The sequence below is a fragment of the Caretta caretta genome, chromosome 1 (genome assembly GCF_965140235.1).
Source record: "Caretta caretta isolate rCarCar2 chromosome 1, rCarCar1.hap1, whole genome shotgun sequence".
NCBI lineage: Eukaryota > Metazoa > Chordata > Testudines > Cheloniidae > Caretta > Caretta caretta.
In genome coordinates, this window is record NC_134206.1 from 289,008,125 (window position 1) to 289,027,560 (window position 19,436).

Consider the following 19,436-nt stretch of genomic DNA (forward strand, 5'->3'; position numbering starts at 1 on the left):
CAGGTTGTTGCTGACTCCCGGGAGGTGAAAAGCCGTCCAGTTATTCTGTTCTGGTGGCATCATGATCCGAGATTTATGTCTGGAAGCTATCTGAGAAATGAGTGCATGCTTCCTTGCACGTTGCCAGTCAGAATCTGCATGGTGGATTTTTGAAAAACAGGCAGGAAAGCTATGTAGATTAGCCTGATGGCTTAGAGCTTCAAGACACTGATGTGGAAGAGTCTCAGGTCTTATGGGGACCAGTTCCCTTGCATATGCAGGTTGTCCAGGTGGGCTCCCTGTCCCATTTTTGGGTTCCTTCCACCATGTCAGTCCTATTTAGTGTTTTGCTAGAAAATAGACTTATCCGAGTTAGAGCTGGAATGGCCATAAGTCAGTGGTCTCCAACCTTTTTACGCCCAAGATCACTTTGAATTTAAGGGCAACCCAGAATTTACCCTGCCCCTTCCCCAAGGCCCCGCTCTCTCCACCCCTCCCCCTTCCATTGCCTGCTCTCCCCCACCCTCACTCACACATACCAGGCTGGGGCAGAGGGTTGCGGTTCGGGGGTGGGCTCTGGCTGGGGCCAAGGGATTCGCAGTGTGGGAGGGGGCTCTGGGCTGAGCCTGGGACAGGAGGTTGGGGTGCAGGAGAAGGTGAGGGGTGCAAGCTCTAGGAGCGAGTTTGGGTGCAGGAGGGGGCTCCGGACTGGGGCAGAGTGTTGGGGTATAGAAGAGAGTTTGGGGCGCTGGCGCTGGGAGGATCAGGGTGGTGCTTGGGGTGCAGGATGGAGTACTGGCTCTGGGAGGGGGTCAGAGTGGGGCTTGGGGTGCAGGCTCTGGGAGGGGGCTCAGGAATGGGGTGCAGTCTCCCGCCGGGCAGCACTTACCTCCGGCAGCTCCTGGTTAGCAGCACGCACAATAAGGCTAAGGCAGGCTCCCTGCCTACCCTGGCCCTACACTGCTCCCAGAAGGGGCCAATACACCCCTCTGGCCCCAGGAGGGGGATGACAATTGGCTCCACGCACTGCCCCTCTCTGCAAGCACCGCCCCCCACAGCTCTTTTGGCCAATGGGAGGTGCGGGAATGGCGTTTGCAGGCAGGAACAGAGTGCGGAGGCAGACCCCTGCCCCTTCTCCCTGCCCCCAGGGCTGCACTGGCCGCTTCTGGCAGCGGTGTGGGGTCAGGGGAGGCAGCAAGTCTGCCTTAGTGGCAGCCATGCTGCACTGCAGGAGATCGTGATCGACTGGCTGGTGACCACTGCCATAGGTGAAGTCTAGCAAGCAACATTACGTGTGAGCATGCTGACATACGGCTTAGCAGCCCCAAACACAGGTACCATCATTGTTGGGTTTACTTTTATCTAGAATAATAGCTAATGCATTCACAAGACCGTTTTTGGCAAGGTACACTCACTGACCTGGAATCGATCAGTGTCCACACTCTTATCTAACAGGCTAACAGCTTATTTTTCTTAGTTCACTAAAAAACCCAGTTGAAAGAACAGGCTAGGTTTGCTACTATCTCCTGCTGAGAACTGTCCTTGAGCCAATTTGATGTGGAAGGAGACAGAATGAGAGAGACAAGTGTTTCCATTCTGAATCTGAGATGGTGTAAGTATTTGTGAGTCTCTCAGATCTAGGAGAGGATAGAGAATCCCCTTCTTCACTGAGACAAGGAAATATTTGAGTAGAAGCCTCTTCCTCTGTACTTCATAGGTACCTCTCAGAGCTCCCAGACAAAGCAATGACACCACTTCTAATTGTAACAGGCTCTTGTGAGATGGGTCCCTGAAAAGGGAAGGGGATAGGTACATGATTAAGGAGTGGAAATGTATAGCGTAGCCCTGGGAGATGTTCAATGCTCATTTGTCAGCTATGATGGCCACCCAGGCCTAGTGGAAATGGAATGTCTCCAGAAGGGATATGGATCCCTCCAGGACAAATCTCAGGCCCTTACTGGGCTCAGTCACAATACCAGGAAAGAGGTCACCATGGCATCTCTTTTCTACCAGGCCATTCCAGTTCTGATTGAGGACACAGAGGCTCTGTCCTTGGAGTAATGTTGGATCTCTTCTTTTTGTAATTTTCCTTAGTGCCTGGAGCAATGTTTGAATATCTGGCTTTGATTCAGTGACACCTCTATAGTGAGAAGTGCTGGCTTTGCTGCCTGGGCAGCTGGTGACTTTGAGGGGGTTGGCTAGTCATTAGTGCCAGCTCTGATGGCATCCTTTTCACCTTCTTTCTACTGCCCAATTCCAATGTATAACCTGTGCTTGACTTGAGGGAGCACTGGCTGATATTGGCTTATCTGGTGTCGCTCTGGGAGCGACTATAACCTCTAGGTCTCAAGTGACCCATAAGGACTGCCCTAGCAGATATAGCTTGAGCTGCACATCCCTGGATTTGCAGGTGCTGGAGAAAGAACACTTGCACGCAGAGGCCTCTCTGGGATGTGGCTCTACCAGAAGCAAAAGAGGCACTAGCTATGTCCATCCTTGACAGGGATCAGTCAGTCACAGGACAGGCAGGGTATGAAACCTGAAAGTCTGGACTTTGCCATAAGGCATGGTGGTTAGTATTAAGCACCCACCCTGCTGTACACAGAAGGTGGTTTACAGTTTTTCAGAGCATCTAATTTGATGGGAGCATGAAAATGAAAATTTCTTCACAAAGTTGGTTTAAAAATGGTTTCAAAGTTTCTACAGAGTAGCAGGTTGGACATTTGCTAAATTGTTTTGTTGCCATGAGCAGCAAGACTGAACTGAGGCAGGATTCCAGTTGACTGTCCTTTATGAATATAAGGAGACAAGTAGCCCCAGACACTGCTATTCAAAGGTCTCTGATCTTCAATACATGTGCACCTACAATGGGATACACACACAGAACTATAGTTTAAAATACAAACAAGCTCCTGAACAGATTTAATATCAAGTTGCTCAAAATTGTACCTTTTTGAATTTTTACATCAATCATCAAAGCAAAAGCAGGCAAGTTATAAGCCACCTCAAATACAGGGTTCATAATGAAGACACTGATTTAATGCCTATTGCAGTTAAGATTATTAGAACATTTTAGGCAAATTAAGTGCAAATATAGATTCACCAACAAAAAGTCAATCACTTCATTTATCAACAGGCATAAATCCAAGAGATATTCCAAATCTGCACTAATGGTAAAAACAAATCTGATTTTACGAAACTGTACATCACCCTAGACTTACATATGCTGCACTGTCCCACTCATACAACATTTAACACTAATTTAACCCAAACTGAGAGCAAACCAGGACAATTTCTATACTCAGATGCATAAGAAATAAGTCCCTGCAAATGGCCTCATTCTCCGACTATGGCTAAAACGGTATGGCTGCACACCAATACTAAATATAGAAATATGGTTGGCCAGAATAAATTAGGAAGTAGAGAGACTTACTACTTTTATCAGATTAACAACCAAGCAAAAGTGGGCAAAATTGAATGAACTGAAAAAGTGAGATTAAATTTTACAAAACCAGTATGTATACGTACTGTAACCCAAGTATGCTGTTTCAACTTCGCTGTACTAGGTTTTGTATTTGTTGCCCTTAGAACTGTTGACCATACAGATTAAGTATTATGTTTCTCCAATTAGTAATTCAAATGAAATTGCAGCAACAAAAATACTGTCTAAATCAGTGGTGTTATGCATTCTGTGGCAAGGGCCAAATTACTTCTTCATTTAAGAGTCCAGGAATAGAGTGGACTGGCAAAAGGCAATATTTGTGGTCTTGCCCAACTTCAGAACATGCCTTCTTAGCCAGGTTAAGTATCACATTTACTTAAACATTTGAAGCCTTCCTTCCTCTGTCCATTAACTCACTCTTTGTGTAACCCTCCTGCTCCTCCCTACCCCCAAGCACTTTGGGAATCCCATCACTACTTCAACACTTCCTCTTCCATCTGAAGAAATCCTTTCCCCTTCTCCCCATCACATCTTTGGGGAAATATACTCCATTTCTCTACCGCTGCAGAATTCCCTTCCTTCCTCAACTCTGGACATTTGGAGAGAGTAAGTAATGAACAGAAGCATCCTCTTTCCTCAGCCTGGTCTCACGAGGCTCAATGGTGGCAGCAGCAGCAAGAGCCAAGAGAAAGCAGAAGCCCAACCCTGCAGGCTCAGCTACGGTGGTAGTGAGGTGAAGGGAGGGTAGGGAGAGGCTCAAAAATAAACCACTCCAAGACTCTGTTGTGGCACTGGGTGGAATGGCTTTGGTACCAGTGCCCAATCAGGCATGAACTCCTCAGTAAGTTTTCCAGAGCAGTATATTTCCTCACTATACTGGTGAATGTAACCAAGACAATATCAGGGTGGGGGAGAACAAAAAAACAAAACAAAACACCGCACCACCATTGTCTCAGTAGCTAGCACAGTCATCCAATGAACTGGGAACTGACCTGACCAGAATCTGTTCCACTTCCACCCCTGTAACTGACCAAATATATGAGTGACCTTTGATAAGTTATTTCACCTTGATAGCCTCAGTTTCTCACCTGTGCAGTAGAGATGTACTTTCCTTCCTTTGCAAAACATTGAAAGCTATGGCTAAAAAGCACTATGACTGCGAAGTATCAGCAAAACCAGACATAGATAAAGTAAAACTTAGATCTTAGACATATTTCAGGCTTAATCTTCAAGTTGATGAGATCAGAAAGAATGTGTTCCTAAGGGTCTGATTTCCAGCAGTTTGGCAAGTGTACATTCATGCACGCAAATGGGCACCAGATACTGGATGTGCATGCACAAAGCCCAAGCTTGCCTATATACATGGGGAGGTGAGTGTCTATATCTAGCCGTGCACATGCTAGTCATTAGTTTCCATGCACATATGGAAGTGTGCATGAAAGTACACCTACCTACTAACTAAAAATAAGGTCTCAAGTCAGTAGAAAAAGAAAAGTCTAAACTGCTGCTTCAAAAGAGATTACAGTAGTTAAAGGAATACCACTTACCAGAGCAGACTTTCCAACACCTCCTGATCCAAGAACAACTAGCTTGTATTCACGCATGGTGAAAGTGTTAAGTCACCCCCTTGATACCTAAAATACACAAAAAAAATTAGATCCCAAACTTCTGCTAAAGGACAACCACATTACAAGAATGTAAGTATATTACAGTGTTAATGTATTGTAACTATGCCTACAGCTATGTATCTATCGGATGTTCACTGTTTGAGAAAACTAATTTAATATCGGCTGATAACTGCAGGATACCTACTACTACATGAACTAAGGCAGGCATAATCTAAGCAAGCTGCCTCTTGATTTACTATACAATATGGAAACAACAGACCCTAACTGGCAGTCATAACCTGTACTCAGGATTACTATTAATAGCAGCAATTCTACTTATCCACCAATTTAAAAAGTATGCCTCCCGAATACTTTCCTCATTGCCAGAACAGTTAAATTTATACCATTTTGAAAACTGTTTCTAGTTCAATACCAAAAGGATCACACTATGTATCTCTGCATGTGCTGCCTGCACTAAGATCCATTACAAAATATTTCAGCCTTGTGAGTACAACTAATTATATATCAATAACTAGTTTTTCCACTCTGTAAAACAGCTTGTGGCTTTTACTGCACTGCCTAGGGTTAGAATGTCTTTATCTTGCTCAAGGTCTCCACCATTGTGTCCACTGGTTTACTGAACAGTTAAATTCTCTCCCAAGTATTTGGAAGCAGCCAGCAATTTTCTTTACCTACACACAGGCTTTCCAATAACGGAGGCACATATACATACGGGACACTTTTCACAGACTAAGTCAGAAGGGACCATTAGATCATTTAATCTGATCCTGTACAACACAAGCCTGTTTTGAGAATTTCATCCAGTTACTCCTGTGAACCAAACAACTTCCCTTGGTAGTTTGTGCCAATGGTTAATCAAAAAATTGGTATCTTGCTTCTAATTTGAATTTGTCTGCCTTTAACTTCTAAATATTGGTCTTGTTATACCTTTCTGATAGATATAGCAGACCTCTAGTATCTCTCGCTCTGTGAGGGAACCTGCACACTTAATTATAGTCACCTCCTGATTTTTTTTTTAAATTTTTTTTTGAAGCACTAAACAGACTGAGCATCTTCAGTCTCACTGCAAGACTTTTTTCAGCCCTCAAAAAATGTGGTTATTCTCTGCACCCTCTCCAGTTTTTCAACATCCTTATAAAAATGCTGACTCCAGAACCGGATTCAATATTCAGGATCTCTCTCACCATTACCATATGCAGAGATAATAGGAATAAGGAAGGTTGCTTTTAATTACTTCCCTACTTATACATCCAAGGACCACATTAGCTTGTTTTTGCTACTGCACTGCTGGGGCCCTACCAAATTCATGGTCCATTTTGGTCAATTTCACGGTCAGAGGATTTTAAAAATTGTAAATTTCATTTCAGCTATTTAAATCTGAAATTTCATGGTACTGTAATTGTAAGGGGTCCTGACCCAAAAAGGAGTTGCAGGGTGTAGTGTTGCAAGGTTATTGTAGGGGGAGGGTTGTGATACAGCTACCCTTATTTCTGTGCTGCTGCCTTCAAAGTTGGGTGCCTGGCCAACAGCCATCGCTCTCTGGTTGCCCAGCTCTGAAGGCAGTGCAGAAATAAGGGTGGCAGTACTGTGACACCCCTCCCACCCCCCCAAAAAACACAAACAAAAACATACTTTGCAAACCCCCCTACAACTGCTTTTTGGGTCAGGACCCCCAATTTGAGAAACACTGGTCGCGCCCATGAAATCTTTATAGTATAGGGGAAACACCAGATTTCAAGGTCCATGATGCATTTTTCATGGCTGTGAATTTGGTAGGGCCCTAATCATTGCAGTGGGAGCTCCTGTTCAGTTGTAACTCCACTAATGATCCTTAAATCCTTTTCAGAGTCACTGCTCTCCAAAAATAGTCTTCAGCTCTGCAAGAATGGCCTTCTTCATTTTTTGCTTCCAGATTTATCACCTTGCATTTGGCGATAGCAAGTGGTCTTTGATCAAATAGGCCCAGCATACCAAGTGATCCAAATCATTGTGACTACCCTGTCATCAATATTTACCACTCCACCAGTCTGTATGTCACAAGATTTTAAAATCAGCAGCTATTTTATATTTACTTCCAGACTACTGATAAAAATATTGAGTGGCATTGGGTCTAGAAGAGATCCCTGGAATTCTAAATTTCTAGTTCAGAAAGCTGCCCTTAACATAGGAACTTCTGATAAAACCTATATTTAACTGTTACGTGTGAAGTATGAGGGTAATATTTTATAGCACTGAGTGGACATAGCTCCTTAAGCCTTACCCCAAAGGCCTTCTAAACTAGCCTTAATACGTGTTGCCATTTTCAAAGTCCTTGAAAACCATCTAGGAATTTTGCTGTCTAGTCCTGAGGAATCTGTAGCACGTATCCACTGTAGTTTTTTATTCTTTATCCGAAGTATTTTGCCTCCACCGTCCACTAAGTCTGGAGATTTAATTTAGTAAAAATGCTTCGGGCATACCCCCAGTTAGTTTGAATAAAGGAAATATCTTTAAGAATAGTTAGCTCTCTTCTTGCCTGGAAAAAAAAGAGAAGCATTCCAACTAGCAGTTATAAAAGTTTAGAAAGCTGATACATTTTTATTCTCCCCTTACTCAGTGTTCTAAAAGCTTGAGGGAGTTCTAAACAGGAATGCATATATTATCTATAGATTTCTTCCAGCAACAGTTATAGCAAGACTAAGATGTTCCACAATCAACAAAAAAAACCTTCCTTTCATACACACACACACACAGTCAAGATGCCCTGTGACCTGAACAAAAACAAACAAAAAAAAAATCATCAATGTGTCATCTTTCAGGAAATGGATGCCTGATGGCGTGGAAGTTACATAATACTCATATTTGAAGTTCACTAACAGGCTGATCTGGTGATTGACTACTACCCGAACATCCATTGCTCTGCTTGTGTTTGGAATAGCTGTATCAATACTACCATGGTTCTTCACCTCTTTGCTGCGATACTGTCTATCCATGCTTCCCAAAACCTCATTTCATGCTATACAAAAGTCATCTACAAGGTACCATCATTGTTAGCAAGTCTATGTAGTTACATACACTGTTATTGTAGCAGTGTTCATTCCAGGATATTAGAGAGTGTGAGTGAAATATCTTTTAGTGGACCAACTTCTGTTGGTGGAAGAGACAAGCTTTCAAACTTGGAGCTCAAAAGCTTGTCTCTTCAACCAACAGAAGTTGGTCCACTAAAAGATTACACCTCACTCACCTTGTCTCTCTCTGAGGCGTTACGACAGTGACCCCACTAATACTTGACAAGTAAGCAAGTTTTAATTGAGCTCCAGATAAAATCTCCATTGTACACTTGCTCCACAGAGCATCACAGCATAACAGAAGTAATATACAGACAAAAAAATACACCAGACATGGGAAACCTAAGAATTACTTTGATCTGACCAAGCATGTATACAATCAAAGCTGCAGGATTGTCATTTTAACTTTACTTGATGAAGTAATGCCCAGAATTTGTTTCTGAATGTAAAACATCAAAATATAGGAAGTACATAGAATTGGACATTGCTAGTTAGCACATTTTGTACTGTGTGTGTCAAAGTAGTTATATAGCAATGTTTCATTCAGTTTTTATTTTTACAAAATGGACTATAGTACAATTAGAATGATTAGTTAAAAACTAAAGTTATATTGTCAATGTCCTAGCCCTGCTTTTTAAAAGCAACATTTGTAAAAATAGTGGATGTTGCAAGTTAGGAAGTGAACAATTGTTCTGGGTGAACTAATGAGTTTTAGTGTACAAGAATTTTTGCAATAACTTCGAGAAAACAGTAATGTAAGGTACAAGGAATGATATAAAAGTGAAGACAGCATGTGCTTTCTTTTTTCCCCAGGGGAGAGGAGAAAGTTTTTCTATTTTTTGGGTAAGTACTAACAGGTGTCAGCTAAAATAAGTACACTTGCAAAGGAACTGCCACACTAGAACACACCTGAGATCCATACAGTCCAAAATCCCTATCTCTAACAGTAGCTATTTCCAGATGCTTCAAAAGATGCAAGAACCATTTAGTAAGTAGAATTGGGATAATCTGCTTCCCATAATAAGTTGCTATGTTTCAAGTCTTAAACCAATCTCTAGCTATTAAAGTTTAATATTCCTTCCAAAAATGTTACCAACCATTATTTATAAAAACTCTAGACATTTAAATGCCTATAAACTGAAATTCAAATCCTGAAACTCAAAGGAGTCATATCAAACGTGGAAACTAAGTCAAAATACAAAGGATGAATATAAAAACCCAACAAACATGTACAGACAAAATTAGAAAGTCAAGGCAAAAAATTAGATCGAACTAGCTAGGGACAAAAGGAAACTTTTTCTTTATTAAAGTGGGAAGCAAGAGGAAGACCAAGGACAAGGTAGGCCCCATTACTCTATGACAAAGGAAAGACAGAAAACACAGCAACTGCTGAAGCGTTAAATGCCTTTGTTTCTGTTTTCACCAAAAAAAGTTAGCAGTGATTGGACAACATAGTTAAATCAGTGTAAATGGAATAGGATCAGGGGCTAAAATAGAAAAAACATTAAGAATTACTTAGACAAGTTAGAAGTCTTCAAGTCAGCAGGGCCTGATGAAATACATCCTAGAATACTTAAGGAACTAGCTGAAAAGATCTGAGCTATTACTGATTATCTTTGGGTATGTCTTCACTACCCACCGGATCCGCGGGCAGCGATTGATCGGGGATCAATTTATCGTGTCTAGTCCAGACATGATAAAAATCGACCCGAGCGCTCTCCTGTTGACTCCTGTACTCCAGCACCACGAGAGGCGCAGGCAGAGTAGACGGGGGAGCAGCAGCAGTTGACTCACTGCGGTGGGCACACCATGGTAAGTCACGGTAACGGTAAGTTGCATAACTCAGATTGAACCCCACACCCCTAGCCTACACCAGGGCTCTGAGAACACATGGAGGATGGGAAAAATCCCAAATGACCAGAAGAGGGCAAATATAGTACCTATTTATAAAAAGGGGAATAAGGGCAACCAAGGGAATTATAGACCAGTCATCTTAACTTTGGTACCTAAGTGAGCAAATAAGCAATTTGTAAGCACCCACAAGAAAATAAGGTTATAAGAGCATGGATTTGTCAAGTACAAATCATGACAAACCAACTTAATTATCCTTATGAAACAATGAATTCACACTGCTGTGGCTCTTTTGGGAAATGCTGATCACTAATTTGATTCCTGAATCACCGAGTATCACTAGCCTAGATGAACCTTCTATAAAGGTGTGCGCACAAATGGTTGGAAAAGCATACTCAGGATCACAATCAAGCTGGAATGGCATACTGGAGTGGAGTCCCACAATGATCTGACCTGGGTTTGGTTCTATTCAATAGCTTCATAAAGGATTTGGATAATGACAGAGTACACTTATAAAATTTACCGACAATACTAAACAGAAAGGTTGCAAGCACTTTGGAGGACAGGATTAGAATTCAAAATGATCTGGACAAACCGGAGAAAAGGTCCAAAATATGAAATTCAATAAGAACAAATTATAGCATTATCTTTAGGAAGGAATAATCAATTGCACAAATAGAAAATGGGAAATGACTGCCTAGGAAGGAGTTCTGCAGAAAAGGATCTGGGGATTATAATGGAACACAAACAATCTGAGTCAACCATGTAATACTGTTGAGAGAGAAAAAAAGCAGACAGACATTCTGGGATATATTAGCAGGATTGTTGTAAGCAAGACGTAAAAAGTAATTCTTCCACGCTACGCAGCACTGATAAGCACTCAACTGGAGTATTGTGTCCAGTTCTGGGCACCACATTTCAGGAAAGATGCTGAAAAATTGCATAAAAGGCCAGAGGAAAGTAAAAAATGGTTACACACCTTCTTGTAACTGTTCTTAGAGATGTGCTGCTCATATCCATTTTAATTAGGTGTGTGTGCGCTGCATGCACAGTTGTTGGAAAGTTTTCCCTTAGCAGCTCCCATTGGGTTGGCTAGGGAGCCCCCTGGAGTGGCACCTTCATGGCGCTCAATATGTGACCCTGCCGACCTGAGCCCCCTTCAGTTCCTTATTGCCACTCATAGGACTTTCGACAGGCCGAAGGTGAGGATCGTGAACTGGTAGTGTTTGTGGTAGACTACAAACCGCAAGAATCGTCTGTACACAGGTCAAATGGCTATGTAAAAGTATGAGTCTTTCATATCGAGGGTGGCATACCAGCCTCCTGGATCCAAGGATGGGATAATAGAGCTCAGGGAGACCATGTGAAACTTCAGCTTTATCATGAACTGGTTGAGCCTTCGCAGGTCTAAAATGGGTCTGAAACCCCCCCTTTGCCTTGGTGGGGTAGGAAATAGTGGGAGTAGAATCCCTTGCCCAAAAGCTCCTAAGGAACCTCCTCCACTGCCCTTATGGCAAGGAGCTACTGCACATCTTGGACAAGGAGCTGCTTCTGAGAAGGGTCGTTGAAGATGGACGGGGAAGCAGAATTGGAGAGAATATCCCACTTCTACCGTGAAGAACCCTGTGGCCCAATGTTATTTGGGACTAAGCACAGTAGAAGTGGGACAGACAGTTCAGAAAACATGGGTAAGGATCCGGCGGAGAGACAGGTGTGCCATCCTCAGTGGCACCTTCAAAAGGCCAGTTTCGAGCCTGATGAAGGTTTGGACTGGCCTTGGCCCTGCCCCAAAGGGGGATTGTAAGGCTTGAGCCGCTCGTTCTTGCTCCTTCGTCTACAGAAATCCTGCCTCGGCTGAGGAGGATATGGGTGCTGTTGTTGTGGCTGGGGCTTGAAGTGCTTGGGTTTGGTGCCGGCATGTGCATCCTCAATGACTTCATGGTAGCCATGGAGTCTGTCTGCTTGGAGACTAGCCCTGCGCCCTCAAAGGGAAAGTCTTGCAGGGTTTGCTGCACTTTGGGGGGTAGCATGTACACCTGAAGCCAGGATTGTCCTCCTCATGGCTATGCCTGAGGAGAGGGTACGGACGGTTGAGTCTGCAGAGTCTAGGGAAACCTGCCGCAAGGTCTGTGCCATCGTCTTCCCTTCCCTGACAATGGCAGAGAATTCGGTCCTAGAGTTTGTAGGGATCAGCTTGTTAAACTTCAACATGGAGGCCCATGCGTTGAAGTTATATCTGCTGAGGATAGCTTGCTGGTTAGCTATCCTCAGCTGAAAGCCCCCAGTGGCAGAGACCTTCCTACCAAAAAGGTCCATCCTTTTTATCTCCTTAGATTTGGGGGCTGGCCCTTGCTGTCCCTGACGCGCTCTCTCGTTAACCGCCGACACGACCAGAGAACAAAGCTTGGTGTGAGAACAAATATTTGTAGCCCTTGGAAGGGACGAAATATTTGCATTCCACACCCCGGAGGTCGGCAGAATTGAGGCTGGGGGTCTGCCACAGAGTCTTGATATAGCTCTGAATTGATTCACCGCAGATGGACCTTCAGGAGTAAGGTCTACCATGGGGTTCTCGGCCTCGAACAATTCCTCTGCTTGAAACCCCATGTTCAAGGCAATCCGCCTCAGAAGGTCCTGATGTGCCCTGTGGTCAATGGCCCAAAGCTGAAGCCCCTGCCACAGCCTTGGCAGGGGATGAAGATGAGGTGGCTGTAGCCAGGCCCTGCAGCTGGTCCTGTGCCGGAGTCGCCTCAGCTGTGGCCAGAGCCTCAGGGGGCGGCTGGGTCAGGGTGGCCTAGGATCCCCAAGATGTAGGCCTGTCCCTGGCAGTGAGAGGTGGTCAGTGTTCTGAGGTAACCGACCATGAACCCCATGAAAGCAAGCCCTGGGCCTGATGGTAAGCCCAGGGGGTTCAGAAGGGCCACTGCGTCTGTGCCTCCCTTCGCTGCCTCTTGGACCTATGCTGACTGTGCCGGGAATAATATGAGTCACCATCTGAGTCCGAGGAAGTGGATCCTGATCACGGTGACCAAGGCAGTGCCGAAGGGCCATGAGCAGGAGACTGGTGTCGAGTGAATGAGGTGGGGAAATCTGACAGAGACTGGTGCCGAGTATCCTGTGCTGGCGATCAAGGATGAAGGCCTGGAGCCGGGGACTGGTGCCGGTCTGCTCTTGGTGCTGGAGAGGAGGAGCTTCACACCAGTGCCAGAGATGCTCTAATAGACTTTGGAGCTGGGGATCGGTGCCACAGCAATAGTGACTAGTTGCCGAGCCAGGGACCGCGAGAGCCGCATCATAGCTGGCTCGCCTCTACATGGTACCAGACGTATCAGTACCAGAGTCTTGTCCCTCAGAACTGGGGGCCGTGAAGCCATCATTTCGATCAGGTCTCTGGAGGCTTCAAGTGTCTGGGATGGAAGGTGGCTTTAACTCATTGACCTGGCACTGCCATTGCAGAGAGTCGCTGCGTGTCGGACCGAACGGTCTCCTCTGGGGCACTGAAGTCAACAGCAATGAATTTTGGCAATGAATCCATTCTGGAGTGCACCTGTGTATCCCCTGATGGTCTTGTGGTTTCGGAGCGGGTGAGCGCCCCCTTTCGGTCTTCCTATGCTGCTTGTGGGGCACTGGTGAAGTCAAGTGGTGCCGGGCTATTGCCCCTGGCACTGGTGCTCCCTGGCACCGCAGCCAAGGATCTCTCGTACTAGAGTCCTTCCTCAGCACCATGTCACGTACTGATGCGCTCAGCGCTGGGTCCTGGCGGTTTGCAGCAGGCTGGGGATGCAGAGTGGATTTAATGAGAAGTTGTTTGAGGCGGAAGTCTTGCTCCTTTTTGGTTCTCAGATGAAAAGCCCTGCAAAGTTTGCACTTCTCAGTCTGGCACGCTTCCCCCAGACACTTTAAGCAAGTGTCGTGGGGCTCACTAATGGGCATAGGCTTGTTGCAAGCAACTCAGGGCTTAAAGCACTGGGCTTGCAGCATGCCCTGGAGCCTGACGAGAGGTTAGGTATTGGGGAGAGATCCTGCTCCCAAACCTCTCTCTCTAGTTACTCGTTTTAGTTTAGTTAATAACGCTGATGAGAGTTCTTGCTGAGCAAGCAAATGATGTTTCAACGGCTGTCATGGATGGTAAAAAGGAACTTGGGGGGGGGGGGGGGGTCGGCAGGATGATATATTGAGCACCATGAAGGCACCACTCCAGAGGGCTCCACAGTCGACCCGATGGGAGCTGCTAAGAGAAATCTTTCCAATGACCGTGCACACAGCGTGCACTCACCTACTGGGAATCGATATGAGCCATCACTCTAAGAAGAGCAAAAGTGATTAGAGGTCTAGAAAACATGACCTATGAGGAAAATTGGGTTTATTTAGTCTGGAGAAGACTGAAAGGGAACATAAGTCTTCAAGTATGTAAAAGGTAGTTATAAAAAAAGGATAAGTTGTTCTCCTTAACCACTTAGGACAGGACAAGAAGTCCTTGGCTCAAATTGCAGCAAGGGAGATTTAGGTTAAACATTAGGAAAAAGCTTCTTAACTGTAAGCGCAGTTAAGCATGGGAACAAAACACTTTGGGTAGTTGTGGAATCTGTCGTCATTGTCTAACCTGTTAAAAACCTCCAAACATCTGTCAGGGATGGTCTAGATCAGAGTTCCTCAACCTTTTCAAAACCAGGGACCGGCTTGTTGACCTCCTAAACTGTGTCAGGGAGATCTCAGGGACCTGAACCAGTCCACAGACTGGTCATTGAGAAATACTGGCCTAGGTAATGCTTAGTCCTGACTCAATTCAGGGGACTGGACTAGATGACCTACTGGGGTGTCTTCCTATTCTATATTTCTACAATTTTATGATCCTGTATCAAGAATATCTAATTTTTTGTGACTCTCGATAAGTTCTTGGCCTCAATGACTAACAGAGTTCCAGTCTAATTACACAATGTGTGAAAAGTAATTTCCTATCAGTTTTAATTTTGCATCTTGTAATTTTATTGAATGTCACCCTGTTCTCATGTTAACAAAGAGAACTGAAGCTCCTGATCCATCTTCTCTATACCATACCTTGTCATCATGTCCCCTCATCTCTTTTTTTAAAGGTAAACAACCAGTTTTTTCTATCTCTTCATGTGTTTTTCCCATGCCCCTAATCTGTGTCACCCTTCTCTACCCACCCCCCAATTCTGCAATATCCTTTTGGGGATACGCTAGAAGTAGTGGTTCATAGTATTGAGAGGTTTCTGCATCATTAATTTATACAGTGGCTTAATTTTTCCCATATGCTCCATCCTATTCCTTATGTATCCCCATCTTGTATAGGGATACAATAAAAACCAATCAGTATCGTGAACAGCTCAGCGAAGACCTCTGCACAAGGATGCCCAGATCCCTCCCGAGTTGATACAATTAATTTAGAACCTTGCAAGCTTAAGTTTCTCTCTCCTACATGCATTGCCTTGCATGCATCAACATTGAACATTTGCCATTATGTTGCTCAGTCATCTAGTTTGTTTAGATCACTCAAGTTCCTCACAGTCCTCCAGTCTTAAATAACCTAAGTCATGGCATTTGAAAATTTTGCTACCCGACTACTCAGCCTTCCTTTCTAAGATCATTAAACAATATAGGGCTTAGTAAGGAACCTTGAGGCACTCCACTGTTAGCCTTTTGCTATGATGAAAATGGACTATTAAATGGTTTCCCCCTCTCCGAGTCAGTGTTTGATCCATGACAAAACTATGCTTCTCAATCCATGACTACTTCCCTTCTTTAGCAGCCTCTCCTGAAAGTCTTTGTCAGAAGACTTTTGCAAGTCTAAATAAGTCATGTCAACCATGTCTCTTATATACACTACTCTGACATGTTCAAGTTTGAAGTGATTAGTGAGACAGGATTTTTCCTTTGCAGAAACTGTGCAGGTTAAACCCTTATCACATGGTCTTCCCAGTGTTTTATTCTATTTATTAGTTTCAACCAATTTGTCAGATACAGAGGTAAGACTTACTGGAGTGCAATTCCCTAGATTATCCCCAAGTATAGGTAAAACATTTGCTACCCTCCAATCCTCTGGCACAGTATCTGTTTTAATGAGAATACTTTGATTTCATGTTATTGCATTTCTTTTAAATATACAGAACAGCCTGGGAGCTGAAGCAGTGCCAGAAAGCTTTAGCAACAAAATTCCTCTGGGGGAAGTGCTTGGGAGTACAGTGTAACTGTTCTGAACCATAAGACTCCCAGAACAGGATCAACCAACCTCTTCCTTGCAAGGTTAAAAGGAAGTTTTCCAAAAACCCAGTCTGACTGAATTTGAAGGCTGATTAAATAATTCTATTAGTTGCTAAACTGTAGTCAGAATTCTCCACTTCAAGAACCAGCATAATGCCAGGTATGCAGCATACTACAGTCTCTCCCCCAGTCTAAATCATTTTTAGAATAGTCAACAGCCTAAACAGACATTTTCAATAGTGTACTAGCTGTAGCATGAGAAACAAAAAGCCAGCTGCTAGTTGATTCTGTTCTTGTGTAACACATTGCCCATGTGGGAGATCAGAGTTACTCATCACACAAATTCTCACACCTTCAGCAAGCAACAGTTGGAAGCGTAGGGAGGTGGCGACAGTGGAATAATACTGACTAGATGTTCAACATTGCTTCAACATAGAAGGTACTCGTCCAGACTGGTAAGTTAATGATAAACAACACTAGTACTTCCAGTGAATTTCATGTGGAAGTTAAGACGCTTTTAAAGCGGATATGGTTGTAGGTTTAAAAAAAAAACCACCACCACACACACACAAACCCCATCTTCTTTCCAGCCCCCTATCTGAGAACTGGTCTTCTGCCACCTCCCCAACCTGCCCTTGAATTTTGGGTGCTGCTAGACAGCAGAACCTATTCAATATACTGTTAAGGCCCATCCTCACTACATATTTTAAGCTGTATTGTAACCAGGTCCCTAGCTTCATAATGTAGGAGACTCTAATGTCCTCAATAGCTAAGAAATATGAATTGCTACCAATTCATCTCAGTGAAGTGTAGACTCCAAAACACAACGACAAGTTAAAAATGTGCAATTTGTCACTTTTGCAGATACATCCAAATGATGTGCTTATCCAGTTTTCGTTTATTCCTTTCGTTGAGGATATACCACTAGAACAAGGCTGCAAGTTCGGCGGGAGAGTAATGAGGGTATATTCTGAAGAGGTTTGATGATTAAAAAGATCTTCTACACTTTCCACAGTATGCATCTGATGAAGTGAGCTGTAGCTCACGAAAGCTTATGCTCAAATAAATTGGTTAGTCTCTAAGGTGCCACAAGTACTCCTTTTCTTTTTGCGAATATAGACTAACACGGCTGTTACTCTGAAAGTAGTGGGCTTGCAAGACAGCAGAATGGAAGAACAAGTAGTATTTTCAGAACACTTACCAACCAGCACAGGGATCAATTTAAGTTACATATTCAATCCTCCTCTGCCCTTAGTTTACTCACTAACCCACTGCCTTGATCTTGTTCTCTTCACTACTGGCTGCTCTCAGCTAATTTGGTAGTCACTGACAATTCCCCTTCTATCATAGCTCTGCCGCCGCCTATGCGCCACAGCAGCCTAAGAGGGAAAGTTCCAGGCAGCGAGTAATGAGTGGACTTGGAGAGGGAAAGGACCATCATTACCAGAGCGGGGCAGAGCAGCAACAAGAGAAGGGAGTCAAGAAAAAACCAAGAGCGCTTACAAGCCAAACCTCTGCATCCTGGCTGTTAAAGACCAACACTCATTACGTTCAAGAGAAGAGCAGGACTTGCATCTTGAGATTAACAAGTTTAACATAGTTGCAGATTCTGCTAGCACTAGACCTACGTTTTGAAGTCTAAAAATAGAAGCAGCAACTTCCCTCACAGAAACAAATATCATCCAAACAAACTAACAATATTGCCCACAGACTGACAAATTGTTTTCTCAAATAATTCAGTACAGAATTCACAAATTAGCTCTATGTCATGGAAGGTGCTGTGAGAATAGCTCTGCATATACTACTAACACCATGATTGTTCATATATGCACAGGGTTGACTGAGGATGGCCTCTCCAATCACAGAAATGCTTTCTTCTATTTCCTGGTCACAGGGGTGGGGAGGAGAGAATGGGACAAGAGAAGGAATAGAAAACATGGAGGAACACCCAATCCCCTCCAGGTTCACTACAAACAGGAATTCTCCTATACCAAATTTCAGCAAAACTTCTTAGCTTCTATATGGTTTTCTGTGGCTCAGATCCATCCTCTGCCGTGGGGAATTAACAGTACAAAGGTATGTAGAGGCCAGGAAATTAGTGACCAGTGAACCAAATGGGTTGAAGTGCATTGTTGAATACACCAACTCCTTCCCCCTGGTAAGAATCTTTAAGGATGCATCAGAATGACTGTTTGGAGGATTCTATATCTGAAGGTTGCAGTTGCTGATGCCCTTTGCCCTTCTCTGCACTCCCCCCCCCCCCCCATCCTAATATATCTTTTTTTAGGTTAGGGCAATCAAAACTGCATGCATGTATTCAAGGTATGGATGTACCATGGATTTACACTGAGGCATTATGATATTTACTGTCTTCTTATCTATCCCTTTCGCAATGGTTCCTAACACTTGTCAGCTTTTCTGACTGCTGTGGCACATTAAGATATTTTCAGAGAACTATTCACAACCATGACTTGAAGATCTGAGTGGTAACAGCTAATTTAGAAAAAAGAACAGAGCACCTCAGAGACTAACATATTTATTAGAGCATAAGCTTTCGTGGGCTACAGCCCACTTTATCGGCTGCATAGAATGGAACATATAGTAAGAAGATCTCTCTCTCTCTCACTCACTCACACACACACACACACACACACACACACACACGAGAGAAGTCGGAAGTTTCCATACAAACTAAGAGGCTAATTAGTTAAGATGAGCTATTATCAGCAGGAGAAAAAAAAACTTTTGTAGTGATAATCAAGATGGCCCATTTAGACAGTTGACAAGGTGTGAGGATACTTAACTTTAGGGAAATAAAAGGAGTACTTGTGGCACCTTAGAGAATAACCAATTTATTTGAGCATAAGCTTTCGTGAGCTACAGCTCATTTCATCGGATGCATTCAGTGGAAAAGACAGTGAGGAGATTTATATACACACAGAACATGAAAAAATGGGTGTTATCATACACACTGTAAGGAGAGTGATCACTTAAGATGTATTGATAGATTTCCACTCCATACGGCTAAATGCAGTGCCTTGCATAATGACAGGTTTCAGAGTAACAGCCGTGTTAGTCTGTATTCACAAAAAGAAAAAGGAGTACTAGTGGCACCTTAGAGACTAACCAATTTGAGCATAAGCTTCCGTGAGCTACAGCTCACTTCATCGGATGCATCTTAAGTGATCACTCTCCTTACAATGTGTATGATAACACCCATTTTTCATGTTGTGTGTATATAAATCTCCTCACTGTATTTTCCACTGA

At 43.6% G+C, this 19,436-nt stretch overlaps 1 protein-coding gene across 2 annotated transcripts in view; it reads right to left on the reverse strand.

Moving 5' to 3' along the window:
• Window positions 1–19,436, reverse strand: part of RAP1B (RAP1B, member of RAS oncogene family) — a 71,143-nt gene that overhangs the window by 32,576 nt on the left and 19,131 nt on the right. For both annotated transcript variants that reach the window (XM_048835869.2, XM_048835870.2), the window contains exon 2: window positions 4,969–5,055. In XM_048835869.2, the coding sequence (XP_048691826.1) occupies window positions 4,969–5,025 (57 nt within the window). In that variant the 5' untranslated portion in view covers window positions 5,026–5,055. The remainder of the gene's footprint in view (window positions 1–4,968; window positions 5,056–19,436) is intronic.